Genomic DNA, 19,853 nt, shown 5'->3' on the forward strand with positions numbered 1-19,853 from the left:
CCGCCCATACCTTGGTGTACAGTAGTTGTACTTGTACAACGCACATGTCAGCAAGCAAGTACTCCGTACAGTATACTTACAATTCTTCAGCAGGTACTCCGTACTCCGTATCCAGTACTTATTTTACAAGAATGTATGTATTTACCCTACTTGTAATACTCCCTCCCTACGTAGTACGGGGTTGCTAATTGCTTACGGAGTACTTACATGTGCGTACATATACAGTACAGTAAGTATTCCGTAGTAATTACTTAGCACCATCAGTCGTTTCCTGCGAAGAACATACTATCAATACGGAGTACAGTATATGAGTACTCTCTACTGTGCAGAGTACACTTACGGAGTACTTACGTACCAAGTACATGTACATGACAACTACGGAGTACGGTCATTACACCACCAACCATGTATAAGTACTTACATGTATAGTGTACACCAGGTGCTCTGTTCTTACTGTTGCCCACCTTGCTAGCCCGGCTGGCCGGCTCGGAGACTAGATTCAGCCGTCGCCGACGACCAACAATCAACCTCGCTCGCACAGCTCCATCCCAACCCAAACCAAACCTCGACCCTCTCCGTCCCACCATGTCATCAGTCCACCCCAGCGCCCCGGCCCCGGCCCCGGCCCCGGCCCCCGTCCCAGTGCTTCATGCGCACGCGAGCACGGCAAAGCGCCGAAGTTGCGTGACCTGTCGCGCCCGCAAGGTGCGATGTGACAAGTCGTCGCCTTGCTCCAACTGCCGTCGGGCCAACATTGCCTGCGTCGTGCCCTCGACCGACAGGCCGCCGCGATGGGCTCGTCGGCTGGATCGCATCACCGGCCGCTCACACGACGCCACTCAGCAGCCGGATGCTCCGGCCGTCGGTCAAGTCATGGAGCGGCTGCGGACTCTCGAAGGGCTCGTCCAGGAGCTCGGTGCCCAGCTCCAGCAAGCTCGTGCCCACTCTTCTGCCCCTTCTCCTGCTCCCGCCCACTCGGACCGGCCCCCCCGCGCTTCTGGCTCGCCTCCGCAGGCCACGGGCTCGGCTGCCGCGGGCCCGCAGTTGCAGAGCCAGCTCGGCAGGCTCGTCGTCGCCGATTCCGGTCAGAGCCGTTACGTCTCCAGCAGCTTCTGGTCCCGCGTTCATGACGAGGTGAGCAAGAAAGTTGCTTCCGTAGATCAGATCCTGCTCCCGTGCTCTGCACCCGTAGACCCCGGCTCATGCTCTCTAACTCTTCGCCGCCGCAGCTCGACGGCCTCAAGATGGACACGGAAGGTATCGCTGGCGGCGATTACGACAGCTCCGACGACGACGACGACGACGACGACGACGTGCCAGTCGAGACGCCCTCCACTTCTACCCGCGAGCGGGACCGCACGCCTTCCGATCGCCACGCTTTCGTCTTTGGTCACAACCTGACCTCCCCGCCTCCGGATTCGAGCCAGTTCCACCCGCTGCCCTCGCAGATCCCCTTCCTGCTCCAAGTATTCTCCGAAAACGTCAACAGTTGCGCCCGTGTAGTCCATGTGCCCACCGTCCACCGCATGATCCGAGACCTCCGCAGCGGTGACCTGACCAGCCTCACTCCGGCCGAGGACTCTCTCTTGTTTGCCATGTACTATGCCGCCGTAGCATCCATGGAGGAAGATGATGTGCGTCTGTCCCGAACGTATCCACCCTCCTATGCCCTCCTGGCCCATCCTGCACCCCCCTGCTTCACACGCTCTCTGTTGCTATCCTATCCAACACGCCTAATGCTTGCTTAGGTCGCGACCAACTTTGGCAACTCCAAGTCCGACCTCCTTCGCAAGTACCGCCTCGGTCTGGAGCATGCGCTGGCAAGAGCAGACTTTCTCAACGCGCCCGACCTGACCCTCGTCCAGGCCTTTGCCATCTTCCTGATACTGAACCGACGCCATGACAGCCCGCGTTTTGTCTGGATGATGACGGGGCTCGTCATCAGGATGGCCCAGGCCCTGGGCTTGCACCGTGACGGCCGCCACTTCCCCCACCTCACCCCCTTCCAAGTCGAGATGCGACGAAGAGTCTGGTGGGCCGTGTGTATGCTCGACGCGAGGGCCTCGGAAGACCAGGGAACCGATCTTACCCTTCCCTTTGCCAGCTTCGACACTCGTATGCCCCTCAACATCAACGACGACGACATCGGTCCCGACACCGAGGAAATGCCCGAGGAGCGAGTAGGCATGACCGACATGACGCCCACGCTGCTGTGGTGCAAGCTAGACGACCTCGCGAGGCAGATCATGACGGTGAACCCAAAGGACGGCCCGCCGAGCCTGGATGATCAGAGCCGTCTGCTCAACGAATATTACGAGAGACTCGACCGAACCTACCTCCAGTATTCCGACGCATCGGGAAACAGTGCCTACTGGATGATTGTCACAGTTGTGCGGCTCGTCGTGGCCAAGATGACACTGATCATCTACCTCCCGAAGCTGCTCTCCGAGCCTAGCGACAGTTTCTCGGACGAGATACGAACGAAGCTGTTCGTCGCCGCGATAGAAGTGGCCGAGTACAACGACGCCCTCAATTCCGAGCGGGCCTGCCGCCAGTGGCGCTGGATCTTCCAGACGTACACGCACTGGCACGCCATCGTCTACCTCCTGCTCGTCATCTCTCGGCGCTCCTGGTCGCCCACCGTCGAGAGGGCATGGGCCGCCCTGCATAGCGCCTGGCTGATCCCCGACAGGTCCAACGCGGACAAGAACCTGCGTGTCTGGCTGCCGCTTCGGACCCTCATGTTGAGAGCTCGTCGACACCGCCACGCCGAGATCCAGCGGCTTCGGTCCGATGCACAGGCCGTGGCACGCCTGGAAGCAGAAGATCGACATATACCCCAACCGGCGAGTACCGATCCGCTGGCGGGCGCTGGCGCTGACTCGTTCCGCGAGCGGTGGCGCAAACTCGTGACGATGCCATCACCGTTGGCTGAAAGCGAAACGGCGATTACACACGAGGCCAGAACCATCGGGGACGATGATATCCTTCCGCACCGTCCGGACGTGTTGGTACCCCAAGCAAGTTCTCTGTTGGCCCATGAACGGCCTGGATTGTCAGCTCGGAATGGATCATTGGCGCCAGATGCCGAGACTAGAAGCCATCCGCAACTCGATCCTGGCATGACAGCCGATGCGCCGACCCAGGCTGTGTGGGAGCAACCTACCGCGACGACAAATATGTATACGTCTGCCTACGGCGCAGACCCGCCGTCGGTTGGAATGGGCTTTGGGGCTTGGCTCTGGGCGGATATGAATCCGTCCTTGGATATTTTTGCGCCTATGGAATCGAAAACGGTGGACACAGACATGGATATTGACGGGGACATTGACTGGAACAGCTGGGTTGAATCGGCTCGGGGTATTGAATGGTCGGCCGAGTGAGACCGTGTAAGCGGGAGGCGGGCCGGCCGGAACGACCCACATGTCTCGGAAGCGGCGCCGAGTCGACACCATTTGGAAGGCGAGTACGGAGTACGATCCGCGGGAAACCCCTGCCGCCATTATAAGTTTTGGACAATTCGTATATTGGCCATTTTTGCAAATGATTCCTATATAGATCATGTCTATCTACTGGTGAAGTGAAAGCGTGGTGAAGAAGAGTGCCAACACAATGAACAATAGTTCAGCCGGAGATGACCGTCCCCTGTTTCCCACGACGATTTACTCCTCGTCCTCGCGGCCCACGTCGAAGCGCTTCTTGAGACGGTAGGCGATGGCGCGCTTACGGGCGGCGGGGCTCTGGGTGAAGGCACCGGAGCCGCCAAAGGGTCCGGCAGCGGCCTGGTTGCGAACGCGAACGATGCAGACGTTCTCGGCACCGCCGACCTTGCCGTTGCAGACCATTCCCTCGGGCATCTTGACCTTGATGGGGAACTCCGTGTTGGTGGCGAGAGAGAGACCACCGACGCCCAAGCCCGGCATGTTCTGGACGATGGAGGCGCTCTGGAAGGCCTTGCCGTCATAACCACCAGACGACGGGTCGATGGCGGCAGTGAGGGGACCGGCACCGTCCTGGTTGACCTGTGGGAGGGCATCACCGTCAGCGTATGCTTCGTGTCCACGTCGCCCATCATCTTGGAATGAAGAAGAGCAATAAATACCTGGCGGTAGACGCCCGAAATGACGCCGTCGTCGTCGCAAGTGGGAAGGCCACGTTTGGCGCCCTGGCCGGCCGAGTCGCGGACGACAGTCTCGACGGGGTAGTCCTTGCGGACACCACCGAGACCGGCGACACCGACGACGGGCAAATTGGCGATGCCCGAGAACAGGTTACCAATCTGCCGCTTTCGCTCCTCGCGGCGTTGCAGGAGGCCAGGAAGAGCGTCCTCCTTACCGACTGAGGATTGGGCACCCTTGTTGGCGGGAGCCTCCTTGCGTCTGCCCATGAAGACGGAGATGACGGCAGCCGGGTCGACGTTACCGTTACCCTGCGTCTTGCCAAGCGGGGACGTAACGCCGTTCATGATGTCCATGTCGCGGATGATGGCCGTGTCGGCCTGGGCGCCGCAAGCGTTGACGACACAGTCGCGGGGAGTACCGTCGGCCACTGCGAGGTTCGTTAGCTAGAGCATAATGCACAGGAGGGCATCTTTGCTTCTTTCTGCGCCATACCATTCAGACCGGGCATGGTGACTTTGTTGGCACCCACGGTGTAAATCCAGAGGCCGTGGGCCGATGCACCGGCAACGAAGGCGCTATAGACGATGGCGGAGCGCATTGTGAATGATTGTAACAGGTTGCCTATGAACCGTGAAAAGTATGTTTGAGTCAAAGAGTGAGTTTTGGGAGATCGGGTAGAGAACGGGTAGTAAACGAGAGACTGGAATATCTGGCTGTGTTGGATGTCGAACGGAAGAGACGTTGCCAAAGGAGGGAAGACAGCCGATTATGTACCCCGTCTCGACATCACGATACTTGGACTGCCCCTCACGGCGTTTCGCCCATGCCGAGTGTGGTTGAAGGGCGCCCGCCCAAGGCGCCATGGTGGACAGATGCTCCGATGGATGAACGTAATGAGGCGGAAATTCGGCTGCACCGGCAAGGAGAGTACTTGGGCGTCATGGCCAGCACAATAGTACGAGTATAGCCAGCTAGATCCTGAAACAACATGGACCATCGATCCGACCGCCTGCCTGCTGCCTGAGCCCTTCCGAGATAGGGCTGCACATGACCGCCGCTAATGAGGTTGAGCAAGGCCAGTCGTGACTCGGCCGGGCTTGCAGATTGGGCAGATTTCAGGGATAGGTGGATGGTATGTCGGGCGAACGGGCCTCGCTTCGGCACCACGGACGATGCGGACATGCATGACTTTGCTGTCGAGACCATGTTCCCTCCTCATCGACTGCGGTGCCAAGGAGAAGCAATATTCCTTGGCTAGGCTTTCCACTTTCCGGATTATTTTTCAACCGCCTATGCTTTGCTTTCGCGCACAGGACCCGTGTTCAAATGGGGAGAGCAGGCAACGGCGACGTCGTGCAAGTAGAGGTTGCATGTGCAAGCGGCGCCGAACCGGAGCCGGACATTGGCCGGCCGCATGGGGTGGATCCACACCGAGTCCGTGTGCCGCCCGGACATGGGGGAATCGGTGGAGCCGCAAAGCGCAGAGAAGTGATTGGTGACTCCATCGCGATGGATCTTTCGACACTTTGTCCGGGACCAACCTGATGATTTTACTTGAAGGGAGCTGAAGCTGGCTGAAGATGGTCCCGAATCTCGGCCTGAAACAGGAGGGAGGAATGCAGCGACTGTGCCGGCGAACCCTTGACACGCGGGTGCGTCGGGGCGGAACACGGTAAACTTTGGAGTATAACGCCTTGGTAATGACATGGAGGCTCGGCCGGTTGGGATCATGCGGTCCATTCCGTCCAAGCAAGCGTAGACCTGCTGGCAGACTGCCGCCGTTCTCCGGTTCGATGGCCACATCGGGCCCTCCCCAGCCTCAGCCTCGCATGGTTAGGCGAAGCGCTCGAGCCTCCTGCATCAAATTGTCAAAACTCGAGGAACACGGAAGGGGGTGGTGGTTTGCAGAGAAGAGCATTGACACTGTCCCCGAGCTTTCGCGCTCCTGCTCCATCACGAATCCATCCGTCCGACGGCGATGTTGGGCTCGTGAAGCAGTCGTCTCGGCGTGTATATAACCGTCCATGTCCGGCCTGCGGTTTTCAGCTTCTCTTCACCAACAATCAGCTTCTTTCGTTCAACACATTCTCCAACACACTCACTCACATTTCCATTCTTTCACTACAACCAGCGGTTGTCAGCTCTTTAACAAACATCTTCCATCACACTCGTTGGCACAACAACCACACCGTTCTCTCAAGATGAAGACCTCCATGTTCACCGTTCTCGCCGCCTCGGCCGCTGTCGTCTCGGCCGCTCCTGCAGTCAAGCGTGAGGTCAACTTCGGCGGCCTCTTCGGGCCCCTCAGCGGCCTCGCGAACCTCGGAGGAATGGGCGCCGGCGTCTCTGGCGCGGGTCAGGACGCCACGGCCGAATTCTTCAAGCTTGCCGACGGCGTCCTCAACGTCCCGATCGATGCCATCACCAAGGTCATGAAGGGAGACCCGATGGGGGCCATGACCGGCCTCGCCAAGAACGCCGCTGGCTTTGTCGGCTCGCTGCCCGGCGATGCCGTCAAGATTGCCGGAAACCTCGTTCCCAAGGGCGGCAAGAACTAAGTAGCATCAACTTGCCGAAGCCGACGGCGGTACGTCGATCCAAATTTCCTCACACCTGCTTCGCTAGACCTTTTGGCCTGATGCGAGAGGCAAGGTTTGGAAGGCCTAGGCTGATAGAGGGCCCGTGCCATCCCGAATGTTGGTGACGTGGCTCCGTTGGATGAATTACCATTCCGTATCGACTTGTATTCTTACTACTTGGTGACATAGGACCTTTTCACAAGGAATATACAGGTGTTGAACTAGGAAGAAGGTACCGTGTTGTCGTGACGTCGAGTGCATTTGCGTATGTGAACCGTGACATCAGCGAGTGACGCGTACTTGTCCGGCGTACAAGCCGTGTACACATCATCAGGCTCAAACAACGAAGGCAGACGTGGCAAGTCGCACCGCACAGGAAGACTCGCACCGCAGGGGATTTCAGGCACCTGGTCTGGTGAGCAGAATGTTTGGTCACCCCGATGCCACAGTATGACTGACCAGTGATAGCAGGTCCAAGGACCCATGGACGAGAGCACAGATCCTGCAATGGTCATGCGGACGGGGTAGCTTGCCAACTACCAACCGGAACTGGCGGCCGAAGAAAATTGCTGTTGGTCCTTCTCAGTAATGGGCATGGCTTCCCTCCCCTCCGTCGGCGAAAGAGAAAAAATCGGTCGAGTTTTGCTGCATTGCTCGACGCACTGTTGAGGGTGCGTCATGAGGCGAAGCATCGGCCAAATCAGAAAAGATCCAGGGACCGCCGCGCTCCTACGATGGGATGGGCGAAGGGGGGGGATAAGTGATGGCGAGGGAGAGATGGATGGCATGATTGAAGGATGGTTGGCTGGAGGGACGGTGAGGTGGCAAGTTGATGACGTTTCCACGGTGGTGGATACTGTGTGGTAAATGCACTCCCGCCTAGTCAGTTGTCAGAGTCGCATTCTTCCTTCCCATTTCACCGCTGTCACGGGGTGCGTCCCGGTTCAACTACAAAATCCGTTGCCGAAGTTCACATTAGAATTTTATTCCGTGGAATAATCGAAATCGTGTCCCGTCCATCTCCTATTTCCATCGAGCCGCTTCGAGTCCTTCCCGCCATTCCCGGTACCGCTCACACGGCAGCTCAAGGCCGACATTGTAACGATGGATCTCTTCCAGTCGGCCGAATTCTCGTCGCACGTCGAGGAGCTCCTCGAGGAGCACCACGTGCCCGGCGTTGCCGTCGCCATCGTCCAGGATCAGACAATCGCATCGGCCGGTTACGGGAAGCACGCGCTCGAACCGTCCCAGCCCTGCACGGCCGACTCGCTCTTCGACATTGCCTCCGTTTCCAAGTCGCTCACGGCCGCCTCGGTCGGGCTCCTCATCGCCGACGATGAAAAGTTTCCCCAGATCCAGTACGAGGCCACCATGTCGAGCCTGCTACCGGATGATTTCGTCCTCGCCAGCAAGCAATGGACCGATTCGGTGACGCTGGAGGATGTCCTCAGCCACCGGACGGGAATGCCATCGTACGTTTGCGCCGCGGGCCGTTGCTGGGATGCTCTCTGACAGCCATCGGTTCAAGGCACGACCTTTCCTACATGAACAATGGTGCGGCGAAGCCCGACGATGCGCGATCGGTGACGAGAAACCTACGCAACCTGCAGTTCGCGGCGCCGATCCGAACCAAGTACATCTACAACAACATGATGTACACGGCAGCCACCCATCTCGTCGAGAAGATGACCGGCCTCGGCTTCGTAGAGTTCCTCGGCCAACGTTTTTTCGAGCCGCTCGGCATGGAATCGAGCTTTCTGCAACCCGAGTGCCCGCGGGGCAAGGGGCTCAAGGAACGCATCGCCGTCGGGTACATCTGGGAGAAGGACTCGGAGTCGTACCGGCCGATCCCCATCATCGACACGCCCGAGGTGCAGGGGGCCAGCTCCATCGTCACGAGCGCCAACGACTACATCAAGTGGGTCAAGGCGCTGATGAACAAGGAAGGCCCCATCACGGACGACGTGTACCAGGAGCTGCTCAAGTCGCGGACGCTCCAGAACCCCTACGGCGACGACCTGCGACCGTTCACGTCGCCTGCCGTGTACGCGGCGGGCTGGGAAATTTACTACTACCGCGGCCACATGGTCGTCGCCCACGAGGGATGCATACCTGGCTTCGCCGCTCATCACTTCTTCCTCCCCGCCTTCAAATTTGGCGCCGTCATCTTCGCCAACGCCAACGGCGGCGACAAGATCACTTCGATCCTGATGCAGGAGCTCATCGACGCCGCCATCGGATTGCCCGAGGCCGATCGGCTCGACTGGAACAAGGTGGAGTCGGAAGAAGGCTCGGACGAGTCCATGTCGGACGAGGGGAGCGTTGACGAAGTGGAGGAGGTGAGGCAAGAGCTCTGCCCCGGCATCAAGGAGTCGGAAGGCCAGAAGATGCCGCTCGAGGCCTACGCCGGACAGTACTGGAACCCGGGATACCACGGCATGACGGTCGAAGTCAAGGACGGAGGGCTCTTTGTCGATGCCACGGACCGCTCCATGGGCTTTACCTTGACCTTCACCCACGTCAGCGAGCAGACCAAGTACATCGCTCACGTGCGCGACATGTTTGAAGGCGGCTCCGCCCCCATCCGCGCCGAGTTTCGATTCGACAACGACAAAGTCACCAAGATGGGGCTACATCTGGAGAGCGAGGTCGACGAGTATATCTGGTTCGACAGGGCGCACGAGGAGGAGTCGGCACCGACGGCCACGGAGGAGCTGGCACCAGAGGCCGCCGAGGAGTCGGGATGGATAGTCACGGAAGAGTCGGAACCGATGGCCACGGAAGGGTCGTAACTGACGAGGCCATCGCTTGGCGACGCAGCGCAGGACAGGGTGGGCTCAGAAGGGGGCTGGGGGGGATAAAAATGAAATAGAGGCTTGCGCACATGGGCAGCATGAAGAGGGTAAGCAAAAGATCTTTGTAAACATGCCACCTTGCGGCAACGGCAGCAGTGGAAAAGCAAACCGTAAGGGTCAAAGCTTCTCGCTGTCCTCGGATGATCCAAACGAGACGTCGCTCAGCCGATGAGCTGCCTGTACCCCGCGCACGCTGCAGTGGATGACGGTCGGATTGGCTGCTCTATGCCGTGAGATTCTGGACAGGTTCACGGTTGCCCTGTCATGGACTGTCCGAGTCGATCCGTGGGCTCAAACGCAGGCAGGGACGAAGCGGGATGGGTGGCGAGCCATTCACTGGCCAAGGAACCGGCCACGATAGGCATTTATACATGTAGAGTCGCACACAACACCGAGAGAGCGCCCGAACCCTCGCTGCCCCTCTATCGGAGAGGCGGCAAGGAGATGACTCGGATCGGCTGACTTGGAGAGCAAGTCGCGGCCCTCTTCCGCTGGGAGGTACATGCATACGCGCTGCCATTTTTACCGTGCCGTGCCGCTCCTGGCAATCGAAGGACCCTTGCAGGCAAGGGACAGCAATATGTCGGCCCCGAATACCTCATTGGCTCGGCGCCAGGGATCTCGGGAGGTTGATTGGGTTGACATGGCTCCTATCGGATGCCGTCCTCGACGAGCGTCGGTTGCATCATCTACGTCACCGGCTTGCGGCGTGCATGTCGTGTGTAAACTTACGTATTGGTGTGTATATGTGGTGTATATGTAGTGTGCATGTCGGTGATGTCGGCAAGCAAGTATCAGCATGTCGACATGATGTTGGTCGGTATGCAAGTACGCTGGTCGTGCTGACCGACGGACGCGGCGAATCACATTACCGTCCGAAATCACACACAAGACACGAGGACTCGTACTTGCCACGATAACCTTGGTTGGTCCTTCCTGAACCCTTGGTATGTGCAGGCCATCCGAATAGGAGGGAAGGAGGGGAAGGAGTTGGAGGGGAAGTCGCGAACCGGTGAGGAGGAGGTGGTGGAAGTAGCGACCCAGTGAGGACGAGAGGGAAGTAGCGACCCGGTGAAGAGGAAGAGGGGGAAGTCGCGACCCGGTGAGGACGACAAAGTGGTGAGCTGGCCACAGGGAAGAGGCCAGCGGGCACGGGTTACTTGTATTCAATCGAGACTGCCGAGAGTGCACATCTGTCCATGCCTCGACTTCATCACTTCGTGACGCTCACACGGTGCTTCCTCTCTAAGGAGGATACCAAGACACGACGTGCGGCGTACGAAGAAGGAGAAGGAGAGACATCACGCCACAGACTCGCCCAATCGTGCCTTCACCCACTCGTACGCTCGCCCGCTCGCCACTCGCCTGTCGCCATCGACCAGGCTAGCTGAACGCACACGCTGCGGTAGCCATGTCAGACTCGGAGCCCGAAAGCTCCATTTTCAAGGTCTACATCACGGCCGACCTCGACAAGGTCACGGTGATGCGTGCCCTCTGCGGCGATGACGAGGAGGACGCCGAGAACTTCGACCCCATGCTCTTCCGCGGACAGACAACGCAGCAGGTGATTCGATATCACAGGGAGGAGGTCAGCAACGAGTATCACGGCCATTCGAAGCTGCTCATCGTCTTCGACGACGAGGATCTACTCCGCCGGGGCGTCCTTCTCGTCAGCCTGCGCGAGTACCATGGCTTCGACGACGCTGTGCGCTGCCCGCCCGAGCACGCCAACGTCTACGTCAGCGCCCTCGGCATCGACAACGAGGACTGGTATGCGGTGCGGCTTGACGTGCCGGACGACATGACCCCGGCCGAGCCGGTCGACTGGTTCGGGCTGTACAACCTCCTGCCCGACAGCCGACGGCACGTCTTTGATGAGGCGGTCCGGGCCATGAACAAGGGCCTTCAGGACGTTGGCGTCGACGTCTCCTCGGACGACGGCGAAGATGGCGAGGCCGACGACCTGCCCCGTCTCTACCGGCCACTGCACCCCGCCCGCCGCGACGTGGCAAAGGTCAAGAGCGACCACGGCTTGCACGCGCGACGCCACGGCCTCGACCGGCGCCGATTCGCCGTAGTTGATGAGCACTACGAGACGAGGGGCGCCCTCGTCGTCCAACTGGAGCCAAGCGACTCGTTCCGGTGCAGGAACGAGGCCGCTGGAGAGATTTTGAGGTGGCTCTTCATCAACTTCATGACGTGGGACGAGGCCAAGAGGTTCGCGGCCACCCAGTGACGGCGGATAGGATTGCCTGCGTCCGACTTGTTGCCGCGCGAGCCATGACAGGCATGACTGTCGGAGCCGGAGCCGGGGCTTCTAGAGACGGACACCTTTCTAACTCTGCTCACCGCGGCCCAAGCTCTCGCCCTCGAAGCCTTGCTCGTTCCCATCATTTCGCGCCCGTCGAGCAAATCTGCCATCTGTTCCCGAAGGCGTACATGTATTCCGTGCTCGTACGAGAATTTTCCTCGTCTCATGCAGCGATGGCCCCAGTGCGCACGAGAAATCTGGTCGGCATGACCTGCTCAGCGATCTTCGGCATTTCCTCCGGATGGCACCCCGAAACGGCGGCTCGGCTGACGGACCCTGCCATGCCAGCCAATGACCGGCTGCGGCAAGCCGTTGCGATGGCTGAGAACAGGTCCACGCAGTATTTAGTTACGGGTGGAGAGTCGGAAGAGGAAGGTAGGGGGAGGCCTGTCTTACGCAAATACGAAGGTCCCATCCGGACCATCCCCTTGGGAAGAAGGGAAGGGGAGACGTCCGGCTGTTGGAGATGCTTCTTTGGTCATCGGCCGCGCCGGCCTGGCAAAGGATCGAGATGCATGACGCCGTTGGATGGCTATTTTTGTCCTCATTTTCTTTCCGGATCTGTGCTTTGATATGGAGAAAATAACGACTGATACGACGCAGCGTTCATTTGGAAGACCATGGCTGGTTGGGAGCCGGCGCATGCACGCACCGTGGTGGATTCGCGCTGCCCGCGTCCATCGACGGCTTTCGACCGTTGTGGACTCGGCTTGAGAGATCGAAACGAGAGGAGAGGAGCGCGAGCATGTGACGGCATTTCTACGCTCCCATCTGCCCACGAATTGCCACAATGCAGGCTATCCGCGACCAAGGATCTACTACTTCGCCGCGGCGGACAGCAAACTCGTACAAAATACCGGCGATTCCCTACCACAACTCAAACCAAGCCACCAAGCTTCTTTCTCCGCCAGGTCAGGCAGTTCGAGCCGGGTTACCAGCCCAGAACGTAGCCGTGCTCGGAAATCTCCAGTGGAGTCGGCAGGGTATTTGCTCAGTTCGTGCTGACTGCTGACTCCATATCTGTAGGTGTATTACATGCAAATATAGACCTACAGGAAGAAGTAAGCATAAGGTTCCCGTGCCTGGTTCCGGGTCACTCGGAGAACCCCAGACGGCACTGGCACCCATGTCCCAAGAACTAACAGTCCCCAAGTTGCGGCTATCATGGAGCTCGTCGCAACCTTCCCAACTGGCCAGGGGCGCGAAATGACCCGTGCTGACAGCCTGACAGGTCTCAGGTGACGGCGGTGATGGGCTGAAAAATGGTATTACACTGTCTACGGGACAGCATTCTCGCCTTCCCAGACCGTGTCTCGGGGCCCCTGTGTTCGGTGCCGAACCCCGGAAGGCCGTCAGCGGAGGGTAACGACCGCTGACGATGGGTTCCATGCATGTCTCACCGAGTACGGAGCACGAGATATACGCTCGTAGCACGAGTATTCGTACGAGATAGTGAATGTTCATGCCGGTTGGTGACCGGCTGGAAGCCTTCTCGACCTCCGTGTCTTGCTAATCTGTGCCGAGCAGGCAGACGGCTGCTGGCCGTCCACAGACCTGGCCGTCTCTGTATCCGACCATCTCTACTCCTCTATACTTACCTGCACTCCCTTTGCCTTCTCGTCCTTGTATTTAAATGTTCGGCTCGGCCCGTCGTCTTGGCCTGATCTCATCTTCGTTCCCATACCACCACACCACCTGACAGACTACCAATCAACTCTGCCTTTCGACTCTCTCTACTTCCTCTTACAAGAATATTCGAAAGGTATTCCCGAAGCCAAGATGCAGCTGCCTGTTGGACTCGTCTCCCTCGTCTCTCTCTCCATCGCCCTCGTCGGCGCAACCCCCATCGAACAGGCGCGGGTCGAAGCGGGGACGACTTGTGGTAGAACCTACTACTCGGCTGATGCTGTCCGCAAGGCTTCGAATGCCGCCTGCTCCTACGTCCAGGACGGCGGTCGAGCCGGCAGCTCGAGCTACCCCCATCGCTATAACAACTTTGAGGGCTTCTATTTTCAAGGCGAAGAAGGGCCCTTTTATGAGTTTCCTCTGATGAGCTCGGGCAAAATTTACGGCGGCGGTAAGCAACATCCATGACGCTCTCCCCGTTTCTTCTCCGACTCCTGTGTGCTTCAGAAGCTGACGGTTCCCCAACGTCACAGGCCGCCCCGGTGCCGATCGCGTCATCATCAACGAAGATTGCAAACAGGTCGGCCAGATCACCCACACCGGTGCCAGCGGCAACAACTTTGTGGGCTGCTCGGGAACCGACTAATGGCTAGGGTTGAGAAAGAATTGGCGGCATGCTGGGCGTTGCTGCCACTTCACCTTCCCATTCTGTTCTTGCTTCGTTTTATGTGTACATTTTATTGTTTATTTTACAACCCAAGGAGGTCTGAGCCAGTGTTCCGATATGAAAGCGATAGTAGAAGTTTGACCACAGAAGTGCGATTATGAACTATTATTTCCTCACTCAGGTTGGTGTCGTTTGTATCCAAATGTCTTTCCGGCTCACCATGGACTGTTCATCGCCATGAACCGAACTTGGCATCCTTTCCGAATTTCGTTTCACGTTGTATCGGCAAACTATTTCGAATTGATGTTTTTGTCTGCTGCTACACCATGGCGAATTGAACAACCAAAAGCGTTAGATGTCATATGCCGATACCAGTTTACACTTGAAATATTACATATGTCATTGAGCTTTCCGGACACAATCAAATGGGGCTATATTGAGAAGAAAATTCCGAAAAAAAAGTAATCTGGTACCGGAAATGTGTGGGAAGCCATCATGAGGACGCAAAACGCATCGGCTCTACAACACCCCCCTATCCGTCTTGGTGCACTATATGGCAACCTGCCACCCTGGAAAGAAGATGAACAGCACACGGATTAATAAAATATTGGAGACTGTAAGCACAATGTTACTAGACAGATAAACCAGCGGCCGGTTCAATCACCCGGATATGCGTCCCGTGGTTCAGTGTAGCCGCCATCGACCACCGTATTGCATTTACTGACACCTCCCATCGCCCTTTTCCTCTTCAATAACATTTTTTTTCAAGCGTTCTGGCCAGAGAAATCAAAAGGTTCAAGGCCGGCTCGGCTCAATGTGTAGGTTGCATTCCGGCCTGCTGATGGCCGTTCCCATGACTCTTGACGGCAACGTCGGCCTCGGCGTGACCCAACCGAAACTAAGCGGAAAAGAAAGGGGGTCCCGATTCCCCGCCTCCCAATGCCGCATGGCGCAAGATGAAGAATCCACGATGTTACTCAACGATGCTCATGCGGTGCTGGAAATTGACTTGAACAAGTCAGCGGTCGCAGAGGCCAGGAGAAAAGCTCATATGGCCAGCGGCCCTTGACAGCACATGGGGCTTGAATATCTTGGGTGGCATATCGGAAACCAGCTTCCTCAGACATGGTAGCTGCAGGATAGGACCGGATTGTACCGAGACGACATATAGGTTCCGATTTCGCCATTGTCAGTTGAACTGTCCAATTCGACTTGTTTCTGAGTTTCCCGTCATACATGTTGTTGCTTATCAAACACCTTCGTTTGTTTCAAGCATCGACGCATAGATGGGGCAAACATATCGCCAGTTGGCCCTGTTTCTCTCCATCGGATGTGTTCTTAGCCATCCCGTTACAGAACAGATCGTCGCCGAGTGCCCTGTAGCCTGCCGAGAGCATTCTTCTCAATGGAGTCAATATCACCGAGTTGACCGTCTTGGTCGGTGCAACAAGCCATTAGTTTTTGATTTCAACATCGAAGCGAATGCCAGCAACGTTGGCACTCCCATCATCATCCGCGCCTGCTCGATAGACGACGATGGTACATTGCTGACACCGGAAGAGTCGAGACACGATACCATGAAAGCTCCCCCCGCGCAAGACTGCGGTGCTAGGTTGACGCGCATCAATGCCACCATCGAGACGGGAGTCTTGCTCGCTCAACCTACTTCGCCATTTTTTGCCAGGGATGTCGCCTCCGCGGCGAGTCAGCTTTCCATGTACCTGCAGAGTCAAGTGTCGTGCCTCTCTACCAGAATATTTGCCAAGTCCGGGAATGCAGTCGTTGGTCTGTATGCCGCAGCAGGGATCGGGATGTCGTCCTTGTCAGCTCTCCTGGGTAGGTACGAGAGTCTGGCAACCAAGGGAGGCAAAATTTTGCAGTTTTGCGAGGCCAAGGATAGCGGAAATAGGGCAGTAGGCATCATAGCGGCACCGCTTTCTGCCCTGGGAAGCGTGAATGAGGCCGTCAACACATGGGCCAACAGGGGCTGTCTCGATTCATCTGCTGTCTCGCATAGCGCTCATCTTGATATTCTCGTGCACGAAGCGCCTGCCTCTGAAAGTATATCCGAATCGGACGGAAGCTACAGCACCAGCACCAATGTCGAAAACTCTAGTGACAACTGCCAAAAGGCCGACCGCACATACAGCACGGAGACGCCATCAGCCGGTACCTACATGAACTGGGATTTCCTGAGTCCCCTGAGGGTCAAGAGCTCGGGAAGACAGTTCATCACCATCGTCAACCTGACGCCGCATCGATTCAAGTTGGTACACACCCACTCCTACCAGATGGATAGCTTCGACTTTGGAGATGTACCGCAAGGCCATGCCCGACAGAACCTCGCGCATTACACGGAAAAGGCAGGCACCTTTCCCGTCGATGACAACGGGGAAGCCTACTACAGCATCGATGGAACGGATAAGAAGTTTACCATCCGAGCCACGACACATATCCCGCACGCATACCCTCGCCGTACAGTCTTTGACCTGACACGAATGAACATGGGCCAGCGCGAGTATCTCGACCCGTCCCAGGAGGCTTCCGTGACCTTGGTCATCACGGGCAGCAATGAATATGGCTTCATCACCTCCATCCGACACGGGGCTGGGAACTGGATGAGGAGCCTGTATCATGTCATCAAGGATCGTCAGCTGCAGCACGTGGTAATGCCCGGCACGCACGACTCGGGAATGAGCACCATCAGCAACAAGATCGTCTCCTTGGGTGTGGAGGCCAACACGCAGACTCAAGGGCTGAATATGTATGACCAGCTTCGCACGGGCGCCAGGTGGTTCGACTTGCGCATTTCCACCGTGCATAATGCGCCCTTTGAAGCCGACTATGATTTCTGGACGCTGCATGTCAATGACGAAAGGGCAGACATTGCCGTTGGCAACTCAGGGGTGTCGCTCGACGACATCGTTCGCGAGATCAACCGGTTCACCATGGAAAACCCGGGAGAGATTGTCTTCCTGCGGGTCAAGTACCTCATCGGGATTCGCAAAATCCCCAGCTTCGGCCCCATATACTGGACCGACGAGATGGTGCGCGCCTTCTTTAGCAAGCTTAGGGGCATACGGAACCGGTGTCCCCATCTCGACGCTGCCGTTCCCTTTAACAGGCAAAAGGTGTCATACTTTATGGATCAAAACGAAGGCAAAGGCTGCGTCATCATACTGCTCGACGGCCAGCTCACCAGCAGCGTACCCCAGGAGTCGATCTCGGACGGCATCTACAAGGCGTCGAGGATGCGCTTCTGGGACAACTGGTCCAACAAAGCCGACACCCAGTCCATGGCGCAGGACCAAGCGGCCGACTGGAAGACGGTGATGCGAAGTGGCGACCCCGGAAACAGCGATGACAGGTTCCTCATCGGCCAGTGGCTCGTCAGTGCCGATGCGGTGAAGACGACGGCGTTGACGATTCAGAAAATGGCCATCCTCCCCACCAATCCGGCGCTCTACTGGATGGGGGTGAACAACATGAGTCCCGAGCGCTGGCCCAACGTCCTCCTCATCGACTACATTGGTATCGTCGTCAGGGACCAGACGGCTTGGAATCAGCTCAGTGCGGAGATGTATACCTTGGCCATCGGCCTGAATCTGTACATGATCAGCGAGAACTGTGACATCAGCCCGCGGAGGTCGCCCCTGCTGGCCAAGGCCAGGCCCATGCCACTCTCGACCAACAATGTTGTGACGGCGGCTCCCTGGAATGGCATCATCTACGCCAACGGCACGGTCCAAGACTTTCCACCAAGAACGTCGCATCCTGGCCGTACTCGCATCCTTCATTCAGGGACCAGGTTCCTCAACGGGACCGTATTGACAAAGGATGTGAAGAACCCGAATCTTTCTCAGGCCAGCATGTAAGTACCATGCCCACCAGCATATTCGAGAGCATCGTGTGTGATGCACCCTGGGTTGGAAGGATTAGAGGGGGCGGGGGGAGGTGATGACCACTTCCCCTCCCCCCTCCCCCCTCCCCCCTCCTTGGGCTTTTTGCTTTCAGCATGCTTCTTGCCACGATTCTCTCGCAACGTTTTGGATAGATTCTTGATGCATCGAGCTTGAGTGACTGCCTGCAAATGCTTGGGGTGGAGTGAATGAATAGATAGATCTGGAGTGTTTGAATCGACGAGCTACAGTCACAGCACGACTATAGTCAAATGCGACGCAGCTTTGGGAGTAAATTCGTCGGCCGACTGAGTGACTGCCTATTCTGCCGCGGTGATGGAGTCACTTGAGGAGACGATGTGGAACGGAATGCTATATCCGTCATTCAGCAATTCTATTCAGAAGATGCCTTACTCGGAACGGAAAATGCATCAAAACTTGTAAATCTGGTCCTTCCGGTAACCGAGCTCCTGCAAGACTCCCTTGGTGGCCCGGTCACCGACAAGGCTCTTCTCCATGGCCGGTGGGCCGCACACAAAGACTTTGGTGGCCTCCCCTTGGGCGGTGCGCGGGACTGCCACCTCCTGCAGAAGCTCCTTGGTCACGTAGCCTTTCTTGTAGGGCGAGCCTGGCACCGGGTGGCTCACGGTGTAGACGGCATGGAACCGACCGGGAAAGCGGCGCTCGAGATCCTCAAACTCCTTCTTGAGGAGGATGTCCTGATCCGAGTTGACGCCCATGACGAGCGTTATCGCCGTCTTGTCCGCCGGGTTTCGCAGGATGCCTTGGGCGAGCTGAAAGATGGGGGTAATACCGGCGCCGCCGGCGACGAGGGTGACGTGACGGAAGGCGTTGGCGGTCCACTGGAAGCCCTTGAGGGAGGCGAGGAAGAAGAGCGACTCCCCAGGCTCGAGGGAGTGGAGGTGGGTGCTGGATTTGCCGTCGGGGTAGCGTTTGACGAGGAACTCGAGGTATCCAGGCTCATCTGCGCGAGCGGTCAGCAGCGGCATCCCCTCTCACCGGCTTGGACGAGGTCCTACCTGAGCTCGTGACGGGCGTGTACGGCCGCACGACGGGCAGCGACCGCCCCTTGGGCCAGGAAAAGGTCAAAACAGAGGCTAGGAGATGTCAGAATCGGCGCCTTCGCACGTTGGCATGCTCGACGTACAGGTGAGCGGCAGTCCGCTGACGGCATCCTTGTCGGCGAATCGAAAGCGCAGCCTCCTCGTGTTGTGATTCACCATCTCGCCGCTCTCCAGCGGCAGGGAGAAGAAGGCGGGCCCGGCACCGAAGACCTTGAGCCGCGTCGTTGGGGAGTCGGCATGGGCCTCCTTGACGAGGAGCTTGGAGGCGATGCCGACGGCGAGACCGGCGGCGGCGAGGGTACCTACGGCGGTCACCAGTCGGGGGCGGTAGGCGATGGAGGAAGCCATGATGCTCAGGGGTCAATGGCAAGTATCTTGCCGTGGCGGTTGCTTGCGTGACGAGGGAAACGAAGCAGAGGAAGACGGAGTCAATGGGTGAAGGAGGAAAGGAAAGGATGATGAGAAGAGAAACGGAAACGGAAGGGTCGAGGTTGGTGAATGCACCGGCCTACCTTTCTTGCCTATTCCCAGATCGGTGACGTATCTGCTACCAGGGAATACCAATACGTCACGATGGTTCCGTAGTCGTACTAACACTTGTACCTGTAGGTGGAGGTAAAGTACCGCCAAGGGCATGTACCAGTTGATAGGTGTGCCGATAATGCTAGGTGCTAGGCACTATCCGTATGTACTGCTAGTTAACACTACTA

The 19,853-nt window shown here is 57.7% G+C and overlaps 8 protein-coding genes across 8 annotated transcripts; 6 read left to right on the plus strand and 2 right to left on the minus strand.

Annotated features, from left to right (window-relative positions):
* Nucleotides 1–585: 585 nt before the first annotated feature.
* On the plus strand, nt 586–3,383 carry DCS_05494 (uncharacterized protein; the record flags this gene model as incomplete). Its single annotated transcript, XM_040802797.1, has 3 exons — nt 586–1,134; nt 1,230–1,634; nt 1,749–3,383. The coding sequence occupies 3 exons, from the start codon at nt 586–588 to the stop codon at nt 3,381–3,383; spliced, it is 2,589 nt and encodes an 862-aa protein (XP_040657830.1).
* Nucleotides 3,384–3,662: 279 nt separating this feature from the next.
* Nucleotides 3,663–4,719, minus strand: DCS_05495 (cell surface protein; the record flags this gene model as incomplete). The annotated part of the gene is made up of 3 exons (XM_040802798.1): nt 3,663–4,022; nt 4,103–4,548; nt 4,614–4,719. 3 exons carry the CDS (start codon nt 4,717–4,719, stop codon nt 3,663–3,665), a joined length of 912 nt encoding a protein of 303 aa, XP_040657831.1.
* Nucleotides 4,720–6,322: 1,603 nt separating this feature from the next.
* Nucleotides 6,323–6,679, plus strand: DCS_05496 (uncharacterized protein; the record flags this gene model as incomplete). The annotated part of the gene is made up of 1 exon (XM_040802799.1): nt 6,323–6,679. The coding sequence occupies one exon, from the start codon at nt 6,323–6,325 to the stop codon at nt 6,677–6,679; it is 357 nt and encodes a 118-aa protein (XP_040657832.1).
* A 1,125-nt stretch (nt 6,680–7,804) lies between these two features.
* DCS_05497 (beta-lactamase family protein) lies at nt 7,805–9,492 on the plus strand (the record flags this gene model as incomplete). Its single annotated transcript, XM_040802800.1, has 2 exons — nt 7,805–8,172; nt 8,229–9,492. 2 exons carry the CDS (start codon nt 7,805–7,807, stop codon nt 9,490–9,492), a joined length of 1,632 nt encoding a protein of 543 aa, XP_040657833.1.
* Nucleotides 9,493–10,966: 1,474 nt separating this feature from the next.
* Nucleotides 10,967–11,791, plus strand: DCS_05498 (uncharacterized protein; the record flags this gene model as incomplete). Its single annotated transcript, XM_040802801.1, has 1 exon — nt 10,967–11,791. The coding sequence occupies one exon, from the start codon at nt 10,967–10,969 to the stop codon at nt 11,789–11,791; it is 825 nt and encodes a 274-aa protein (XP_040657834.1).
* Nucleotides 11,792–12,656: 865 nt separating this feature from the next.
* Nucleotides 12,657–14,138, plus strand: DCS_05499 (guanyl-specific ribonuclease F1; the record flags this gene model as incomplete). The annotated part of the gene is made up of 3 exons (XM_040802802.1): nt 12,657–12,860; nt 13,394–13,943; nt 14,026–14,138. 3 exons carry the CDS (start codon nt 12,657–12,659, stop codon nt 14,136–14,138), a joined length of 867 nt encoding a protein of 288 aa, XP_040657835.1.
* Nucleotides 14,139–15,736: 1,598 nt separating this feature from the next.
* Nucleotides 15,737–18,034, plus strand: DCS_05500 (exo-beta-1,3-glucanase; the record flags this gene model as incomplete). The annotated part of the gene is made up of 1 exon (XM_040802803.1): nt 15,737–18,034. One exon carries the CDS (start codon nt 15,737–15,739, stop codon nt 18,032–18,034), a length of 2,298 nt encoding a protein of 765 aa, XP_040657836.1.
* Nucleotides 18,035–18,489: 455 nt separating this feature from the next.
* Nucleotides 18,490–19,491, minus strand: DCS_05501 (nadh-cytochrome b5; the record flags this gene model as incomplete). The annotated part of the gene is made up of 3 exons (XM_040802804.1): nt 18,490–19,043; nt 19,099–19,176; nt 19,227–19,491. The coding sequence occupies 3 exons, from the start codon at nt 19,489–19,491 to the stop codon at nt 18,490–18,492; spliced, it is 897 nt and encodes a 298-aa protein (XP_040657837.1).
* Nucleotides 19,492–19,853: the final 362 nt, after the last annotated feature.

The sequence above is a fragment of the Drechmeria coniospora genome, chromosome 02 (genome assembly GCF_001625195.1).
Source record: "Drechmeria coniospora strain ARSEF 6962 chromosome 02, whole genome shotgun sequence".
NCBI classification, from domain to species: domain Eukaryota; kingdom Fungi; phylum Ascomycota; class Sordariomycetes; order Hypocreales; family Ophiocordycipitaceae; genus Drechmeria; species Drechmeria coniospora.